The sequence below is a fragment of the Saimiri boliviensis genome, chromosome 3, assembly GCF_048565385.1.
Source record: "Saimiri boliviensis isolate mSaiBol1 chromosome 3, mSaiBol1.pri, whole genome shotgun sequence".
NCBI classification, from domain to species: Eukaryota; Metazoa; Chordata; class Mammalia; order Primates; family Cebidae; genus Saimiri; species Saimiri boliviensis.
The window spans coordinates 98,051,174-98,072,328 of record NC_133451.1 but is presented as its reverse complement, the minus strand read 5'-3'; the positions used below and the strand labels follow the sequence as shown (position 1 = coordinate 98,072,328).

Below are 21,155 nucleotides of genomic sequence, written 5' to 3'. Positions count from 1 at the left end.
ATTTTTCTCATATTTTTTATTTTTTCCTACATTGCCAATGTAATATATGCACATAATACCTAATAAATAAGAATTTTGATTAATCCCAGTTATGCACATTCCTGATAATTTTTTGAAGAAAAATACCATTTCCCAAGAGTCTTTGTGGATGAAAATGTGTGACTTGTTCACACACTGATGGCTTCTTCCTATACTATAAAAGAAAAGGCTGTCTTAGTGCTCAAAATGTTATGGCATTTTACCTAATTTTAGTTAACTTTGTATACAATAAGCTCCTATATAATGATTAATTCTTGAGATTTTGTACATTGGTAACCCATTTATGGCATAGGTTGCAATTTTTTTTGGTGAAAAATCAGACCTTGGCGATGATCTTGAGCAGTAGGGTATAATAATACCCACAAGCTAAGCATTGCAGTAATGGAACACTAGGCATAAATGGGTTAAGTCAGAAAATGTGGAGGGTCTGCATTGTCTTACTTGCAAGCTAACAAATTAACCAGCAATTGTTGTACATATATATTCTGAGAGAAGATAGGAAGCCCTCTGCATCAGAGAAACAATTTCTTATTTACAGCAAAAAAAAAAAAAAAAAAAAAAACTGGACATCCAACAAATTCCCACATTCACAAGACTATGAACAGCCTGTTCATCAGCCTTGATGTGTGCCATTAAGTCGTCACTCTACAAATCTCTTAATTTCAAACCATCTTCCCTAGGTTTTTCTAACATCATTATTCTAAAGTGTATTGATGGATGATCTCTGTAAAGACAAAGCTTTTAAAATTAAGCTTGGTCTTTTTTTTTTTTAAGGAAAGATTATTATTTTAAACAACTCTGTTAAATAATGGTGCTAAATTATTTGTAATAAATTAGAATTCATTATCTCAATAGGCAGTAAATGTCTGTTTACCCCATGTGTAAATAATGAATTATCTCAATCCTACAGAGAATTTTGCTTTGAGAAACAGATTTCTTTTGATAATATATCAATTTAACATAAACCCCCATTTCCCTTTGGGGTCAAAGAAACCAAAAAATATTTATTCATAATTGTTTATAGTTCAGAGCCAGTTTGGATTAAACAAAATGACCTGACATAAAAACTCAACTCAGCAACTATAACAGTTAATATAACCTCCGTACCTACAAAAAATGAAAGCAGTAATGTTTATTACACTTCACACATTGACATTTGAAAACATTTATCCTGTCACAGAAAATACGTGCTAGATAGAGTCGAGAAGAGAAGCAATTATTTTAATTTCTATTATACCTCAGAGAGGACTTTAACTAGTTTAGGAGGTAATTTATCTTTCACTGAGCATGGCTCTTACTATAGATAATATGTGCATATATATACTTAGGATGTGTACCTATGTGTAAGTACCCATTAGTACAGTATTTAGCTTAGGTTGGTATTTTATAGAGGTATATTTGGTATTAGAGTTTAAATTGTCTCAAGGAGCTTTTAGACCTTGTTTTTTTCATATCATAAAGTGAGCTACAAGAATCTTCGAGCACTAATGAAAGTAGCCAGTTTTTTATAAATAGTATTTATTATTTTATGATTATTTTATTTAGTTTGCTATGCGCAGATGTTTTCTTCACTAGAATTTAAGTGGTATGAAGGGAGGGATCTTGTTTGTCTTGAACAGCATTATTTTCCCACTGTAGCTCTCAATACTTAATGGCTCAATGAATGAAAGTAAGCTTTTAGGATTGTACATTTCAATCCCATTAGTAGATATGTGGTCACTATCATTTTTCTGTTTTGTACATCATACCTTTTGTAAAACTAAACTGTAGATTTTAGTGACTTAAGGAAAAGAAATGGGAAAACACTAAAAGAAAAAGCCTTAAAATCAAAAGACCTGGTTTTAAATCCCAATTCTTCCATGTGACGGCCTCAGTTTCTTCCTTTATAAAACATAGATGATAATGAGATGTCCTTCAAGTCTACAGTGGATCTGAAGGAAGGACTGTTATTTGCTGTGAGATCAAGAAGAATGTAACAGAAATGTCCATTAATCCACATGCAAAACAGGATGTCCAGTGTTTACATGGGGAAGCTGCACAGTCACAAAGAGAAATTACACTAAAAGGCTTCAGAGAAGATAATTTTAAAGTTTTGGTGGCAACCAATGTAGCTGCTCATGGTTTGGACATTCCTGAAGTTGACTTAGTGATTCAAAGTTCTCCTCCTCAGGATGTTGAGTGCTATATCCGTTGCTCTGGATGCACAGGTAGAGCTGGATGGACAGAGATTTGTATGTGTTTTTATCAACAGAGAAAGAGGTCAACTAAGATACGTGGAACAAAAAGTAGGAATTACTTTTAAACATGTAGGTGTTTCTTCTACAGCGACTTTAGTTAAATCTAAAAGCTGGGATGCCATCAGGTTTCTGGCTTCTGTTTCTTATGCTGCTGTCGATTTTTCTGACCATCAGCTCAGATGCTTATAGAAGAGAAAGGGGCAGTGGAGGCATTGGCTGCAGCTTTAGCCCACATTTCTGGTGCATCAAGCTTTGAACCACAATCTTTGATCACCTCTGATAAGGAGTTTGTGACTATGACTCTGGAAAGCCTAGAGGAAATACAGAATGTCAGCTGTGCTTAGAAAGAACTTAACAGAAAGCTGAGTAGTAATGCAGTGTCTCTGATTACCAGAATGTGCCTTCTGAAAGGATATACAGGTGTTTGCTTTGATGTTGCTACAACTGAGTCAGAAAGGTTACAGGCAGAGTGGCATGATTCCAACTCGATACTCGCAGTGCCAGCCAAATTATTTGAAATTGAAGAATATTATGATGGAAACATCCAATTCCAGACAGAGGAGTGGCTGGTCAAGTGGCCACTTGGGCCAGTCAGGTGGTCAGGTGGTCGATCTGGTGGCCGGTCAGGTAGAGGCAACAAAAGAGTCACTCAGGAAGTTGACAAGATGGTAGAATATGAAGTGGGCATAGAAATCAATCAAGAAGTGGGGGCCACAAACAGAGTTTTGACTAAGTATTTGATAGTAATCTACCAGTGTGAGGTTGCCTATTTCTGCCTATCATGTACATTATCCACCAAAAATTAGGTTATCATAGTTGAGGTATGTGTCTGCTATTTGCAGAGAAGTTGGTCATATTCTCTTAAAAGGTATTTCACAAGAATGGTTGTAAACAAATCTACTTATCCAGTTATACCTTTGAATAAAAAAAACTATTGTCTCTTAAAAAAAAAAGAAAAGAGTTCTGGCTGAGGAGGAAGTCTATTCAGATGGTTGGGGGGCCTCAGAATTTTATTTTTGGTTTACACACCTCGGTTTAAGTCCAAGCCCACCACTTACTAGCAATATGATATGGGTATTACTAGCAATATGATACAGCATACTTCACCTTTTTGGACCATGGTTTCTTCATAATGTTTTCAATATTAAAACAAGTTACTACATATAAAGCACTTAGAACAATATCTGGCATATAGTATGCATTCAGTAATATTACATGTTAATATCAAGCTATTCAGTTTTCTTTTGGTTCAAAACATAAAACATTAACAAAACATTATCAAAGACTTCTATTGGCAACATATTCCTATTTTGTATATTTAGTGTATACTCTGGTTTATATATAGGTACATAATTCATATTATCCACATGTGTATAGACTATGTAATATATATGGTTTGTATGTATGTATGTATATAAACGTGCATTTGCAAGAGCAATATGAAAAAAACATTTGAGGCAAAATACATCATATAGTTTTAAAAAAAGGAAATTGAAAAATCTTTGGATCCAACCTTTCTTGAGGATAAAAGAATATAATTACCCTTTCAAAAGATCTTCACTTTGAAGTAGTTGATAGTCCAAGTTTGGGCCATTTGCTTTGCTATTTCTGCTGGCTTAGTATTTCTTTCAACATGTGTTCTTTATAATACATTCATGCAATAAGAAATACAGAATTCCTGAAAACCCAGTACAGTATCAGCTTCTGTAGTTTGGAGGTTTCTTGCTTTCTGGTCCAAAGTTTTGTAATATCAGTTTTATGAGGTAGTCAGTTAACAGCTTGCCAGAAAATAAAAATCAGAGGCTTATTTTCTTAAGCATAAGTCATCTTTCCAAGGTAGTTAGCTGGCACGTATCCTTTCTGCCCCTGAGCTTCAGCTAACCACCACTCTTTATTGCCACTTAGGTCACAAAACCTAAGTATATGAACTCTCTGGTATTCCTGAAGGCTGAGTTCCTGGTCACTCCGTGCTTGAAAAGCATGAACTGCATAGAAAATCTAGACAAAGAAACAAATGACATTATTAGAATTGGAACATGAATATTAAAACAAACATCAAAAGGGTTTCCAAGCTTTTAGAACCGATGCTAAAGTTTTCTTGTTTTTCCAAAGTCACATTGTCCAATTCATTCTATTGGATGTATTTGGCTAAAATATGACCCAGGTGAGAATGGAGTGAAATAGATGTTCTTACTATTCTGTTAGGAGGACTCTAAATTGTCCATGCTTGAAAGCAACTTGGCAGCTTCTATTAAAAGATTTGTAATAATGTTAAAATATTTCTTGTGAATCAAAATAGCTTGAAGAATCTCTTCTACAGAAACATTGGCAGAAATTTTTGCATAACAGTGTTGCTTCAATACCCATACAAATGGTGAAAAGTGGGAGAGTAGTAGGAATAACACTAGAAGTTAGGCAAGAGGAAAATAATTAAATCCCAGACCTTCATACTAAGGAAATTTGTAATTATTAAAAACAGTGCTTTCTGAGACTAATAACATGGGAAACACTTATGATAAAATAGCCTTTAAAAGAACATAAAATTAAATGTACAAGTCTAATATTATTATTCTTTCTTTGGTACATTTTTCCTTTTTCATTTACAATGTATTTATAATTTTAAAAATTATTTTGTGGCCTAGAATAATAAAATACTTCAGTCAAAAGAATTTTTCTCTGACCTCAAAAGAACACTTCATAATCATTAAATGCATAAGAAGCTCCAAAATAAGAGTTTAGTTATTCCAATAAAATCATAAGATTGATAATTTAAAAAAACAGTTATGGCATAAAATAAGGCAATTGGCTAGCAACATTTATTCCCATTCATTTATTTAATGAAAAATTTGGAAGTACCTACTAAGTGCTAGGTATTATTTTATTGGAGAACTTATAAATCAGCTAAGAAAAGAAAATGCCAATGAACAAAACACACCTAAACAGCAAGAACTGTACACATAGATGATACATCAGCTAATGGTGAGCTAGATTTTGAAAGAAATTATCTTTCATAAATGACAAAGCTGACAAGGGATGAATATGTCATATTTGAAGATACAGAGACAAATACATGAAACAATATATAGGAAAAGACAAGCAGATTAACTCTCAAACTTGAAGTTCAATAGATAAAGGAAATCAAGAGAAATAAGGTGACTTCATTACTTCATTAAGCAGGAAAAGAGAGTGGACAGCGTGGAGAGGAGACTATAGCTGTAGCTGAAGTTGTTATTTAAATATTAAACTGTTATTTAACTTTCGGTGAAATGTTGATTCTATTGATTGGTATATTAATTTATCAACTAATATGAGCTGCTCCCCAAGGAAAGAACCACATTGCTGTGGTCTGGATGTTTGTTTTCCCCCAAAGTTTATGTACTGAAAGCCTAATCCACAAGGTAATGCTATAAAGGGGTTGGAGGGGGCGGCTTTGGGGAGGTGATTGGCCTTTAACTTCATGAATGGGATTAGTTTTTCTTTAAAGAAGCCCAAAAGAGACTCTTCACCCCTTCCACCATGTGAGGGCCCAACAAGAAGGTGCCATCTATGAACCAGAAAGTTGTCCCTCAGCAAACACTGTATAAACTGATGCCTTGATCTTGGATTTCCAGCCTCCACAACTGTGAGAAATAAATTTCTGTTGTTTATAAACCAACTAGTTTATGACATTTTGTTACAGCAGCCCAAATGGACTAAGACACATATTTAAACTTTTCTTCATTGACCACTTTATGGTACAAAGTAGGAATTCAAGTATTTATTAATTTGACCTAACATTTAGTAGGAACATTCAAGTATTTATTGAATGGTATGGATATCATACAAGAGATCATCTTGTATCATATAAGATACATACAAGAGATTGATGAACATGGTCAAATTATTACATAATTTTTTAAAGTAAAGAAGAAAATTAAAAGTACTATAAATTCTTTAGCAGTGGAGTGGTAGCAATAATAAACAGCTTTTATAGAGATCATGGCAGTTGTATGTTAAATGTGCTTTGTCCTCAACAACGCTGTGAGTTGTGTCTTAGAGAAGAAACATATTTTTAATTATGTTAATTGGTGCTGCTATGGCCAGTATTTTCTAACTCCGAATTTTGTGCTTTGTCCATTTCTCATAATTCTTTACAGACCAAATACTTGTTCTAGCAAGTGTGTACAGAGTGTGCATTCTTGCAGAGAGGGACTGGAGTCTCTAGTATATTGCAGATGCTGTTGTTTTGTTGTTTAAAAAGTGAAAACACTGAATAGATTCACAGGAGCAGAATGGAGGATTTGGTTTGCAAAAGTATTCAGGAATGTAATATACTATCATACATCTGAAACATAAGAGCCAGCATTCGTGGTTGGTAATCATCTTTTATAATTTTTATAAATAATGCAGCTATAGATTTTTTAGCAGGTTGGATTGCCTACTAATAGACCATTCCTAAATATTTGTGGTAATCTTTCACCTTATCAGAATTCCCTCAAGCAAAATATAAACTCTTCCATCTAGATCTGTTTGGTATGAAATTATAGTTTATATTCTAAACATTAAATATATATCCTCATGAAATTGTAAATTTAAAGTACAAAATTATATACTTTCAATACTTTAGATAATCATGACCCAAAATTTATTTGAGATAAGCACTTTTTAGTTTTTATATAATTTATGTTAACTGGAGGTGTACATTATATACTCAAAACAGAAGTAAGCTGCTTTTAAAGAGCCAGCAGTCTATTTTCAGTCTCTTTTTTAAGTCTCTTCTTTAGTATTTTTAGTCTCCTTAATGTTAGACTACAAGTTACGAATTTTTAACCTGTCATGCATTTAAGAGCTGAAAGATTTCTCATTATCTTCAGTGTTTTAATTGTTTTAGCCTGTATCTTTCTAACCTTAAATATTAACATGTTTTGGTCCAGGCACCTTAATTACAATGTTTTCTACCACGTTTACTATTTTTTTTATAACACTGTATTATTGACTCATACCTAATTATTACCCACTGCTTATAACCACCAGATCTTTCCCTGTGTTAACATTACCAGTTCAGTATTCCCTTATTCTATATGTGTGTATTTAATTTTTCCTTCCTTAGTGAGCCACATTATCTCTCTTCACTGAATATCATTTTATTTTTATCCCAGTTCTCCAATTAACAGCAACAAAAGTCATAATATGTGTTAATCTTCCTTTCTAAAACTAAAAGGCTACAAAATCAGCATTTATGGTGTTATATCATATATATCTCTGGAAATGAAAATAGTTGTATTGCATTAAAAATGCTCATTATTCTCTCTCACCCTTCAAGAGCAAGCTTTCATGTTCTTCATTTACCAATTATATGTTTTAATTGCACAAGCCATTTTGATGTAGAAGAAATTTTGCCAAACAAATGAAACAAAAACCCACCCAACTGCTATTAGTATCTTCTTTACGTTCCTCCCATCTTCCTCTCTTGCTTTCTTCCTTCCATTTTTGTTTTTTACCTACCTACCTGAAGTGGTAATGGACTTATAGTATGCATAACTTTGCAACCTGTTTTTCACCTCATACTATTTTTGAAAATCTCTTCATGTTAATAAGCCAACTTTTTGAAGCACTTCTAGACAATGATACAGTAGATGTGTAGCATCATCATCATCATAGGTAGCTGGAAAACGTAAAGATGAAGGGCCAGACTATGAACATGGGATTGGTAGCAAAATGACTATTTTTTTAGAAGTCAAAAATTATATTTTTGATATTACTTATGTGGAAAAAGAAAATAGCACTGATTCTCAGACATTGAACTGCCCCCCAAAACTAGGTTTTGGCCATTATTAAACCTAGTCCTTTTTCAGAAGTGCCAAGGAAAAGATTCTGCTTGCCAGACAAGGCATCTTAGATACCCTGGAAGGCAGAATTCTAGGATGGACCCCAAGATTCCCACCCGCTGTTTACATGCTCTACATAATCTCCTCCCCTTGATTGTGACTGGAACTTCTTAATATGATGTGCTATTACTCCTGTGATTAGGCTATGCTACATAGCAAAGGTAAGGAGATTCTGCAGAGGTGCCTGTTAAAGTCACTAAGAAATTGACTCTGGGTTAGTCAAAAGAGGGATTATCCTAGATGGGCCTGACTTGCTCAGATGAGACCTTTAAAGAGGACTCAACCCTTCTCTGAAGAGAGATTCGAAGCCAGAAAAATGCTTACCTACTGACTTTAAAGAAGCAAACAGCCATGTTGTAAACTGCCTATAGTGAAAGCCGTATGGCAAGGATCTGAGAGCAGCCTCAGGTTGTTGAAAGTGGTCTCTGGCTAATTGTTAACAAGGAAAAGGAGTCCTTAGTCCAACTGGAACAAGAAACTTAATTCTGCCAATGACCATGAACTGGGAAGAGAACTCCCAGTTTCAGAAGCAATACAACCAGCAAACACCTAGATTCCAGCTACCTGAGATCTTAAGCAGGGCACCCAGCTAGGATGTGCTTGGACTTCTGACAACAGCCTCTGAAAAATATGTTTGTATTGTTTTAAGCCACCAAGTTTGTAGTAATTTGTTATGCAGCATGGAACGCTAATGCAGAGCATGCCATTATCGTTTGATGGATGAAAGGAAAGAATGCATTAGAATGGGAAGGCATATTTACGTGAATGCTTTTTATTCTTTGATATAGCAAAAAACAGAGTGAAGAATTTAAAAATTAAGATCCTTGCTGTAAATCAGTACTGCCAGGTTGTGAATATCCATTAGCTCGTACCCATTATTCTACAAAGGCTCCAGATCATAATTTGGGGGACCTTTTTTACAACAATCTGTCTTCTTACTTGAGGTGGAAAATAGATAAGCAAGGTGAACCTCTACAGCAGTGATTTCCAACATTTTAGATAAAATTTTCTTTTAAAAGTCTGTTTAAAAAGATAAATTTATTTTATAGATGTGTACATATGCAAATAAGCACAATATTTCCAACATATTTGAGGAGATTCATGAAATCTCCCCAAAATGATTAATAGACCACTTCAGGTCTTGGCGTCCAGGTTAAAAATTCAGCTCTAGTATAAAATTCATGAAGCCACTAGAATCTAAATTAGTTTGAAATTGCCTACATATGAATGGTATTCAGGGCCCCTAAGATACCCCGAGTATGAGGTAGAGGCCACCTGTTCTTTTTGCCAGGGTCCACTAGAACCATCAGTAAAACCAGACTACATCCTCTAACACCCAACACCCCTTGGCAACATGCTATAGGAATCTGGAGGAAATCCAAAAAAGTGCTGCCACAATAGGAAGGGAGAGGGAAATAAATGATAACTGAAAGTGGCGTCCAATTAAGCTAGTACAGGTTTTAGCCGATGTTTCTGATAATAAAATCGAGAACAAAAGTCTAAATAGCCACACGGAAAATTGCTTTGTAAAATACCACAGATGTGAGATATCACAATATTTACTGTATTCTCACTGTTGGTAAAGAAGATATAATACTCTTCCACTTTTGGTCACATTACAGGGATCTCTATAATGTATTGACTCATACTATTACACACAAATACAGAATTTAATCATTTTCTTCTCCCCATAATTTCTAAAAGCCAACAGAATAGAAACAGCCCTCTGGCAAGGATTAGGAACATGATATAATCCTTTCTCTCTGTTTTCAATGAAATATTATGCATTATGTGTTACAGGAGGAGTCTGGAAGCCACTGGCCTGTGTGTCTATTGGCTTGCATTAAGACATTAAGGAAAATATTTCTATGCAGGCTTTTTATCTTTTCTCCCTTGTACTGGAGTTTTCAACAGATATATCCTCTTCCTCATCTTGTAGTAAGTTTATTGGGACAAATTTTGTTCATGCATAGGGTTCACCTTCAATCTGAGTTGGGTAGTTTCTGTTCTAAGGGAAAGTACTTTAGGGATTCCATGTGCTACAGATCCAAGATGCATCTTCAATCCAGTTTTATTAGTAATAATACTTATATATACTTATATTTCTATTCCTGATTCTATGCCTATTTTGAATTGGTTCCAAACCCAGAGGAAAAATAAAGCAAATAACACTTCATGAAGACATGCCATTAATATATTTTTTGTTTTGAGCAAAAAATATTATCTCATTTTTTCCTCTTTTGGTAATGGAAATCTCTAATGGACCTAATTCACATGATATATATTGATAGGATTGCTTGGAGAAAATTGCTTTGAAGTACCAGCTAGTAGGAACTAAATGCAATCTCATGCTACAAAGACCAGGCAGAAAGAGCCCATGTGTGGGGCTTAGTCTGAAGTCCCTGTAGAGCCGAGTAAGAACTAGAACTCAACACCACGCCAGGTTTAGAGTGTCTTGACAAATTTGGCTTTCAGATTTCTGTTCATCTAGGTTATTGAGACAAGGCAAAGTCTGACAGGACATTTAATCAGGTACATAGATTTCACTGATATAAATTCATTAGTCAGCATTATAATATGACTTCTAGAAACTTAATAAACAACACAGTGAACAAGTAATAGAGAAATCGTGTTTTGAAACTTCAAGGCAGAAGGGCAATAAGAACACATAGTAATGTCCACACAAGAGTCAGTTTAGGAGAAAATGTTTGCAAATTAAAAATTTGATTAAAAAAAACTTGCACTCAAGTTTATAAATAATTCTCACAATGGGAAAATAAGAAGGAAAATGACCCAGATTTTTTAAAATAGGCAAATATTTGAATAGACATTCACGAAAGGTAATAAAAGAATGGCAAATGAGTGCATGAAAAATGTTCGGTACCATTAATCATTAGGGAAATGCAAATTAAAACCCGAAAGAGATACTACCTCATAGCCACTAAGATGGCTATAATTAAAAAGACAAATAATAACTAGTATTGACAAGGATGTGAAGAAACTGCAACCCACAACCCTCATACTTTGCTGATAGGAAACTAAAATGGTGCAGCCACTTTGGATAACAGTTTAGCTGTTTCTTAAAAAGTTAAAGATGAATTTATAAAACCAATAACAAATTACACTTCTGGGTGTCTACTCAAGAGAAATTAAATCCACGCAAACACTTGCATACAAGTATTCATAGCAGCATAATTCATACTAGCCCCAAACTAGAAGTTACCCAAATGCCCATCAACTGGTGGGTGCATTAACAAAATATATTCACAGAATGGAGTATTACTAGATAATAAAAAGCAACAAAATGCACACACATACTACAACATGGAAGACTCTCAAGAAATTTTGCTAAGTGAAAAAAACAGCTGTAAAACCCCACATAGTGTACAATTTTGCTTATACAAAAGATACAGAAAAGGCAAATCTATGGAGACAGAAAGTGGGGTTAAGGATGGGAAAGAGGAGTGACTACAAATGGGTGCAAAGGATTTTTTGGAGTGAAAGAAATGTTTTAAAATGGGATTAAAGTGATGGTTGCACAACTTTGTAAATCTACTAAAAGTTCATGAATTGTACATGGTTGAATTTTATGATATGAATGGTTGAATTTTATGATATGAAAATAAGGTCTTGCTTGATAAGCTGCTTTTGAAAAAACAAACAAAACCCCACCAAACCAAAAAAACCAGTCATGAATTGGACAGCAACCAATAACTATTAATGAAAGAAACTGAATAGATACCACATTTTTGAAGGGCAGTATGGCAATGTCTATAAAGGCTTTACATGTATACACCTTTGACCCTCTAATACTTTAGGAATTTGTTTTACACTTATATGCCCATATAAATGCACAAAAATAGATAAATAAAGCCCTTCCTTGAAATGCTGTTTGAAAATTTTTAAAAACCCAAAACATTCTACATATCTATTATTAGGTTGATAGTTATATAAATTATAATATATCCATGAAAGTAAATACTGTGCAGAACTTTTAAAGGAATAAGACAGCTACTTAGGTTTCATTGTGTCTAAGATATATTGTTAAATGGAAAATTATGTACCATATATGATATGTTTCCTACTGGTATAAATGTGTTTGTACATGCACAGAATATACAAAGGATATACCCAAGCATTGCCTCTGAAGAGTAGGACAAGGGGAGAAGGGACTAAAAACCTTTACTTTATTATTATTATTATTATTATTATTATTATTATTATTATAAGACAGGATCTCTCTCTCTCTGTTGCCCAGGCTGGAGTGGAGTGACATGATCACAGCTCACTGCAGCCTGCAGCCTCGACCTCCCAGGCTTGCATGATCCTCCCACCTCAGCCTCTCTAGTGGCTGGGACTACAGAAGTGGGCAACCACTCTTGGCTAATTTTTTGATTTTTAGTAGAGATGAAGTCTTGCTAATGTTTTCCAGGCTGGTCTCAAACTGAGTTCAAGCGATCCTCCCACCTCAGCCTCACAAAATGCTGGGATTACAGGCATGAGCCACCAAAACCAACTTACTTTTAATTTATGTATGCTTTTCTCCTATTTTAACTTCTCTCTATATCTATATCTATATCTATATCTATATCTATATCTATATCTATATATCTATATGGCTTCTATAAAAATGTATTTAAATAAATTATTAATACAACACTAAAGAAAAAGCAAGTTAAATAAATAAAGGTATTAATTAGATAGTCACCACTGGGGAATGAACAGTTAAATATACTGAAACTTTCTGATATAGCAAAAACAAATGCTGCTATAATTAACTTACCATTTTGCAAAAGATTGTACCAGTAGCCTTTGCATTAGTGCAATGAGGGAAATATAGCTCCTAAAACTTTCAGTATAGACCAGCTGACCAATATGGTAAAACCCCATCTCTACTGAAAATATGAAAATTAGCCAGGCATAGTGACATGCACCTGTAGTCCAGCTACTCGGGAGGCTGAGACAGGAGAATTGCTTGAACCCAGGAAGCAGAGGTTGCAGTGAGCCAAGAATGCACCACTATACTCCAGCCTGGGCGACTCTGTCTCAAAAAAAAAAAAAAGTTTCAGTATATAGTGTGTGGCATTATACATGAGATTAAAAAGGACCAATTACTAGATAGCTCAATGAAGATATTGCTCTTAGAGGAATCATGGACAATTTCCCACATGCTATTGATGGCAGCAATCTGTTCAGTATTGCATTACTTTTCTTTGATGGGGAAGTATAAAAAGACACTTTGCTCTAAGTATTTAACAGCAGGGTAGTAATAGTGACAGCTCCTATTTATTGTGTGTCTACTTTGTGCTGGCTATTTTACATACATATTATCTCTAATCCTTTGCTTCATTTAAGGAAACAGGCTCAGGGAATTACATTTTTTGCAAAAAGATCCACTGAAAGTATGTGCTAATAGAGCCAGGTCTTCTTGATGTCAAAGCTGACACTTTTCCACCAAGTGTTACAGTAATATAGAGTAGGGTAGAAAGTCTCTTTCATGATTTGAACAGCCACTTATTTTTACATGAACTTTCAAATTTTTACCTGTTCATCTACTTCTTGAAAACTGTCAACATCAGTACCATTTATTTCAAACTTTCCACATGTGCCACTAAGAGATGAGCTGCTATCACTAATGCTGCTTTCTGGGGTGCCTGTGGCACTGTCACTAGCTGGCCGTGAAGACACAAAGAGACTGATGTTTTCAAAATCATCATCACAGAACCTGTTCTCGGCATCCATTCTATGCATTTTTGCTGGATTGTAGGGTTTTAGGAAGGAGGAATAAACATATCCTTTCACATCTGGATAGGAAATAAAAAGAAAGAAGAACCAAGGTCATAGGTATACTATTCTCACACATGTGCTCAGAGAAACATAGTGATCTCTCAGAAAATCTCAGTTTAAAGAAGGGTGGTAATCTGGGGAAAAACTTACTTCCTGTGTCCACAAGCCACCTGCTTGTACTCCCCAGTGGATCTCTCTGTTCTATCACAGCCACCAACTCTCCTTCCAGAAGATTGATGTCATATTCTTGTGTAGCATTGCACTTGCGCTTAGCTTGATAGAGTTCTTCTGCACTGTATGTGGATAGAAGTTTGGAGCGATGAACGTCAGTTTGACGTGGCATTTCTGGCTGGGAGAAATAAGGAGAAGTTTGGGTTTAGATATATAATAAAATCCTCATGGAGTTGGTAAATACTTTTTCTCTGGAGATTTTTTAAATGTAGAAGTCATATATTTTTGGAGGATTATTTCAAGGTGCAGGCACAGAGCAGACTGTTAATTACTAGTGAAAAATTTCTCTAGTAAGCACTGGAGGGCAGTGTTGTAGAGAAGAAAGAACAAGAAGGCAGAGGTTCTAATCCCTCTTGGATGTTGCACAACCATTTTTAACTCTGTGATTCTGTAGACAACTCCTTGCATATTAAGCACTTGATAAATAATATTCAATTAAGTAAATTGTACATGTACATGTCTTTTTCTGTGAAATATTATCAGCAAATTAGACAAGAATCAAGAGGCTTATCCTCCTCCCCAGCTTGGCCCCTAAGAGACTTTGAGAAAGCCACTTATCTCTGGAGCCTAATATGCCTTATGTAGAAAAGGAAAGGGCTGGACTATATGATTTATCTCTGTAAAATCTTATTCAACAAATATTTATTGAGTGTCTCCTACATTGTGACAAGCACCATTTTAGGCACTTTAGGGATGCATCACGTACAAAGCAGAAAAAAAATCCATGATCTTATGGAGCTTATGGTATAGAGGATAGAAATGTACAAGAAATTCTACACATATGTAAATTACAGGATATTAGAATGAGGTAAGTGATATGGAAAATAATATGATACTATGACTTGGACGAGGCAAGGAAGTGAAAGTCATCATTTTCATGAATGCTGCCAAACTCACCAGAATCTGCACAGGCTTCTTCTTTTCAAAACTGAGTTTCCTCTCAATAAAGGTGGCACTGTTGTCTTTTACACAATTCAAATTTTGAACCTCTTCTAGTACTCGATTCTGAATCTCAGAAATGCTTGAAATCAACAGTGGCACCTAGAAGTAGAAATAATATGGCATTGTTTCCAGACAACTAGATAATCATATCAGGTGTTAAATTTATTGAGTTGTGATGAACAGTTGAGTAGGTATATGATAGTTCCATTGTGAAAAGTTAGGGCAACTTTAGAAATTCTAGATAAATATGGTCTACTTTACTGTCTCTAGAACACCGGCAAACATGATAAAAATAATTTTAAGTTTCAAGTCTAAGTAAAAGATCAGAAGAGAAAAAATAGCAATAAAGTCTTGGAAGAAAAGCTCAGGAGGACATGGTAGTAGGTACCTTCCTTGTGGTGGGTAGGATGGTAGCAAGGAGAAAGGAGCTAAAAGAGGGAGCACTGAATAAGAGGCTGTGCTGGTTTTAAAACAAATTCTTCAACATTGCTTCCTATAAAGAAATGGAGTTTACATCCTCACCCCTCAAAAACTGCATAAGCCTGGCATGGTGGCTCACACCTCTAATCACAGCCAAAAGGGAGGCTGAGGTCAGAGGATTGTTTGTGTCCAAGAGCTAGAGAACAGCCCAGCAATGTAGCAAGATCCTGTCTCTAAAAAAAAATTTAAATCGTAGCCAGGTATGGTAGTATATGCCTGTAGTTCAGCTAATCGGGAAGCTGAGGCCAGAAAATCACTTGAGTCCCGGAGTTCAAGATCAGCCTAGGCAACTGGTTGCTACTAAAATTTTTTTTTTTTTTTTTTTTTTTTTTTGAGACAGTATCTTACTCTGTCGCCAGGCTGGAATACAGTGGCATGATCTCGGCTCACTGCAACCTCCAACCCCTGCTTCAAGCAATTCTCCTGACTCAGCATCCCGAGTAGCTGGGGTTACAGGCACACACCACCACACCCAGCTAATTTTTTTTTTTTATAAAGTAGAGACAGGATTTCACCATGTTGGGCAGGATGGTCTCCATCTCCTGACCTCGTGATCCACCTGCCTTGGCCTTCCAAAGTGCTAGAATTACAGGCTCACGCCACTGCACCTGGCTTGCTACTAAAAATTTTAAAAAAAATAGCCCAGTGATGTGATGTGTGCCTGTGATCCCAGCTACTCTGCGGGCTGAGGCAGGAGAACTGCTTGAACCAGGGAGACAGAAGTTGCAGTGAGCCGAGATCGTGCCACTGTTCTCCAGCCTAGTGACACAGTAAGACTCTGTCTCAAAAAAAAAAAAAAAGAAAAAATTTAGTGGTGACCAGTTGCCTAGGCTGATCTTGAACTCCAGGGCTCAAGTGATTTTCTGGCCTCTGCTTCCTGATTAGCTGAACTACAGGCATTTACTACCATGCCTGGACCCAGGAAGTTGAGGCTGCAGTGAGCTCTATGATCACACCACAGCACTCCAGCCTGGGTGACAGAGTGAGACCCTGTCTCAAAACAAACAAACAACAACAAAAAAAGGAACCAAGAAAAAAATATACACAACAGCTTTCTTGATCTCTAGCTTCCAATGGATTCAATCAATCCATCAGTGAGGAGCACCTGTAGGAAATTAGAATGGGGAAAGAAAATGAGATAAGAAAATTCTAATTTTTCTTTCTACAGTATTGACAGAAACACAGCTCCTATCAAGTCACCCTCTTCACACACCTCTCTCTCCACACATTGCTATGACTGGTCCCTTCCCATATTTCTTTAAACCCAGATGTACCCGCAACCCATATTCCCGCCCAGGGTGTGGCACTATTTCTAAAGGCTTTCCTGTGCCATACTCTCATTTTTGTAAATAGTTTCTCTATTAAAATTTTTCTCCAAATGCCTCACTTGAGTACATTATGTTTTCCCTACTGGAATCATGACTAATACAAAAATCATATACTTTGCACCCTGAATATGAACTCAACCAAATTATGATATAACTAATTGTATTGAAGGTGGGGATAGAAAGAATATGTCTGACTATAGAAAATGTGAGGGTATAGAGAGAGGAGAGAGCTAAATCCTCATTTTTCATAGTGGAATGTATTATACCTAAAATGTAATAATAATGAAGTGACAACACGAGAGTATTATTTTAAAATATGAAGGTAAATACCAAGAGAATCATCTAAAAGAGTTGGAAAGTAGTTACTACTGAGGCAGGAGAAACCGAATGAAGGGAGAGAGTGAAGGACAATTGTTTTTCTTCATCAAACATGAATACTTGAGTATGTGCATGCATAACTGTAATAAAAATGAAATTTAAAAATAGATCTTTGAATTCTTCAAAAAATTAAAAATAGAATTACTGTATAATTCAGCAATCTCACTTGTGGGTATATATCTAAAATAATTGAGAGCAGAATCTTGGAGAGATATTTGTACAACTGTGGTCATTACAGCATTATTCACAATTGCCAGCAGATAAAAGTAACCCAAATGATCACTGACGGATGAGTAGATAAACAAAATGTATTGTTTCATTTTGTTTTGTTTTGGTTTTGGTTTTGGTTTTTGAGACAGAGTGATTCTCCCACCTCAGCCTCCTGAGTAGCTGGGATTATAGGCATGTGCCACTACACCCGGTTAGTTTTTGTATTTTTAGTAGAGACAGGGTTTCACCATGTTGGCCAGATTAGTCTTAAATTCTTGGCCTCAAGTGATCCCCCTGCCTCAGCCTCCCAAAGCACTGGCATTACAGGCATGAGCCACCACACCCAGCCCAAAATGTGGTTTTTATATACAATGAAATATTCAGATTTAAAAATGAAAGAAATCCCATTGCATGCTACAACATGAATGAATCTTGAGGACATTATGTTAAGTAAAATAAGGCAGTCACAGACACAAACACTGTATGATTCCATTTACATGAGTTATTTAAAGTAGTCAAATTTGTAGAAACAAAGTAGAATGATGGTTGCCAGGGACTTGGGGGAGGGAGCATGGGTATTTATTTAATGAATATAGTTTCAGTTTTGCAAGGTGAAAATGTTTTGGAGAGCTACTATGCAACAATGTAAGTATACTTAACACCACTGAACTGTACACTTAAAAATTCTTATGGTAAATTGTGTTATTTTTTATACAATTAAAAATTTTAAAATTATATACATTATTATTCTCATTTTAGTTCATATGAGAAAATTTAAACAGAAGGATACATTAATTTATCCAATGTAGTATAGCGATGAGCAGGTATTAAAACAAGGTACTCTAGTGTTCTCTAATCATTATTCACTTCTGCCTTTCAGAAATACTTGTAGTTATGCAAGATGTGTTACCATTGGGTAAGCTGTGTGAGGGTTGTACAGGATCTCTGTATTACTTCTTACAACTGCATATGGATCTATAAGTATCACAAAATAAAAAGTTTAAATATATATATTACATATAAAATATAGAATAAAATCATTTTAATGAGGATAACTTCTCCAAAATGCCTTTTACTTTAAGACACTGGTAAGTTTTCAAAAACAAAGCATCTCTATGCTCTTTTTCTGCTATGGACTGCAATGTGAATGATACTCAGATTATTTAAAATAGAAACTGAAGATGCCTTTAAAAATCGCATGATTCAAAGTGGGGATCAAAGATACCTAAAATAACATGTCTTTTCTGACTAGTGAATTCCTGCCAAACCTTGACTTTGTCCTGAACTTATGAACCCACCTCCTACCATGACCTCAGAATAATTTGCAAATTAAATTAGTTTCATTGAGAAAGTAGTAATAAGAAGTAATTTTTAAATAAATAATGTTGGGGCAACTGGAAAGTCCTGTGGAAAAAGATAAAATTAAATCCACATTTTACAACATAAATCAGGATAAAATCTACATGGATTGAAGATTTAAATAAAAAATATGAAACCCTAAACATACCAGAGGAAACACTGCTGAATTTATTTGGAGCCTCAAAATATGGAAGTCCTTTATAAGATTCAAAATCTAGAAGCCATAAAATGAAACTAATAAATTTGACTATATTTTTTTAAAAAACAAGCAGCATGAAAAAAAAATCACAAGTGAAGTCAAAGACAAAGGGGAGCTTGGAAAAAGTAGTCTCAGTTTATATCTCAACAAAAGGATCATCTCCCTAGCACATCCATTGCTGCTAGAAATTGAGGAGAAAAATATCAAGAACCCAAAGAAAAAGGAGCAAAAGACATGAACAACGAACTCACAGGAAGATAAATATAAATAGCCCTCAAATGTGAAGAGTCCCAATCTCACTAATACTTGAGCAAATGCAAATTAAAATTATATTTGAAACCTATTAGATTGGCAAAAATCCAGAGAAACCAGCTTTCTCAAGTGTTTCAAGTGAGAATCCAAAATGGTACAGAGTTAAGGAGGGAATTTGGCAATATCTAGCAAAATTACGTAAGTCTTTACCCTTTAACACAGAGATCCCACTTCTATCACTTCTATAAATCTGTCCTACAAATACATCTGCCCACATATCATGATCCCAGCATTATTTGTAATAGAAAAAGTTTGGAAATAGCTCAAATACTCATCAAAAGAAAAGACATGAACAATAGGGACAGGTTAATGCAAAAAATAATATATATTGTATCATTCCATTTATATGAAGTACAAAACAGGTCAAACAATCTATGGTAATACAGGTTAGAAAAATGGTTACCTTTCGGTGCCTGGGAATGGTCATGAGTGATCTTTATGGAAACTTAAAAGGGGTTGTATCTTGATCTGGGTGGTGGTTACACAGATGTATATGCAAAAACTGAGATGTGCAGCTCAGACTGGTGCAGTTTAATGTATATAAGTTATTACTTCAATTTAATAAGTTTTAAACAGAGTGCCGATCAGAGAAATACAAATAAAAACCACAGTGAGATACCACTTCACGCCCATTATTACAGCTATAATAATAATAGTAATAATAATAATAAAGATATGTGGAGAAATTGTAGCTCTCAGTCTATACTGCTGAGGGGGTAAAATAATGCAGCCACTTTGGAAAATAGTCTGGTAGTTTTTCAAAAGGTTAAACATGGAGTTAACATATGATCCAGAAATTCCACTCCTAGGTATATAGAGTACCCAAGAGAAATGAGAACATGTATCTACTAAAAACTTGAATATTTATAGAAGCATTATTTATAACAGCCAAAAGGTGGAAATAACCCAAATGCCCATCAACTGATAAATGAATAAGTAAAGTGTAGTGTAGCCATACAATGGAATATTACTTGACAATAAAAATAATGAAGTACTGAAACATGCTATGGCATGAATAAACCTTGAAACATTATGCTAAATAGAAGAAGCCAGTCACAAAGAATCATATACTGTATAATTTCATTTATACAAAATGTCCAGAATGAGCAAATCTGTAGAGGCAGAAAGTAAATTGATAGTTGCCTAAAGCTGGGGAGATTGGGGAAAAAAATGTGGATGGGTACAGAGTTTCTTTAGGGGGTTATGACAATGGTCTAAAAATTGATTGCAGCAATGGTTGCACAACTCTTGTGAATATTCTAAAAATCATCAAATTGTATACTTTAAATAGATGGAATATATGGCATGTAAATTATATCACAAGTAAGTTGTGATTTAAAAAATAAGGAACTAGTTATACATTATTATACAGCCATGCAGTAAGTTACTATAAAGCTGTAAAAAAGGAAGCTCTCTATGTACTATCATAGATGCATCCTCAGAATATATTGTTAAAAAGCAAGTTGCAGAATGGTATATATAATATGCTGTTTTGTTTTTTGCTTTTAGGAAATAAAAATATATATTTGCATTTATTGTTACTGGCATGAGAAAGCCCTAAATGGATAAAAATAAACTAATAAAAATGGGGATGGGAATGGGGGATGGAATGGTAGAAAACAGTTATGAGTGTGAAACTGATTATACATTACATAGTTTTGACTTTTGAACCTGTAAACAGCCCTTGTTTATTCAATTTAATTTAATTCAAAGGATACGTTAAAAGTTAATTAATACGCAGTAGAAAATAAAGTAGGGACAATTAATTCTGCTCCAGGTGTTACCC

General features: G+C 34.9%; 1 protein-coding gene and 1 pseudogene across 1 annotated transcript in view; one reads left to right on the top strand and one right to left on the bottom strand.

Moving 5' to 3' along the window:
• Window positions 1-578: 578 nt before the first annotated feature.
• Window positions 579-21,155, bottom strand: part of ARHGEF38 (Rho guanine nucleotide exchange factor 38) — a 131,869-nt gene continuing 111,292 nt past the window's right edge. The window contains exons 11-14 of the mRNA XM_003929492.4: window positions 15,059-15,202; window positions 14,081-14,279; window positions 13,688-13,947; window positions 579-4,274 (exon numbers count right to left, since the gene is read on the bottom strand). Of these exons, the coding sequence (XP_003929541.3) occupies window positions 4,089-4,274; window positions 13,688-13,947; window positions 14,081-14,279; window positions 15,059-15,202 (789 nt within the window). The 3' untranslated portion in view covers window positions 579-4,088. The remainder of the gene's footprint in view (window positions 4,275-13,687; window positions 13,948-14,080; window positions 14,280-15,058; window positions 15,203-21,155) is intronic.
• On the top strand, window positions 1,699-3,009 carry LOC101031678 (ATP-dependent RNA helicase DDX50 pseudogene; annotated as a pseudogene).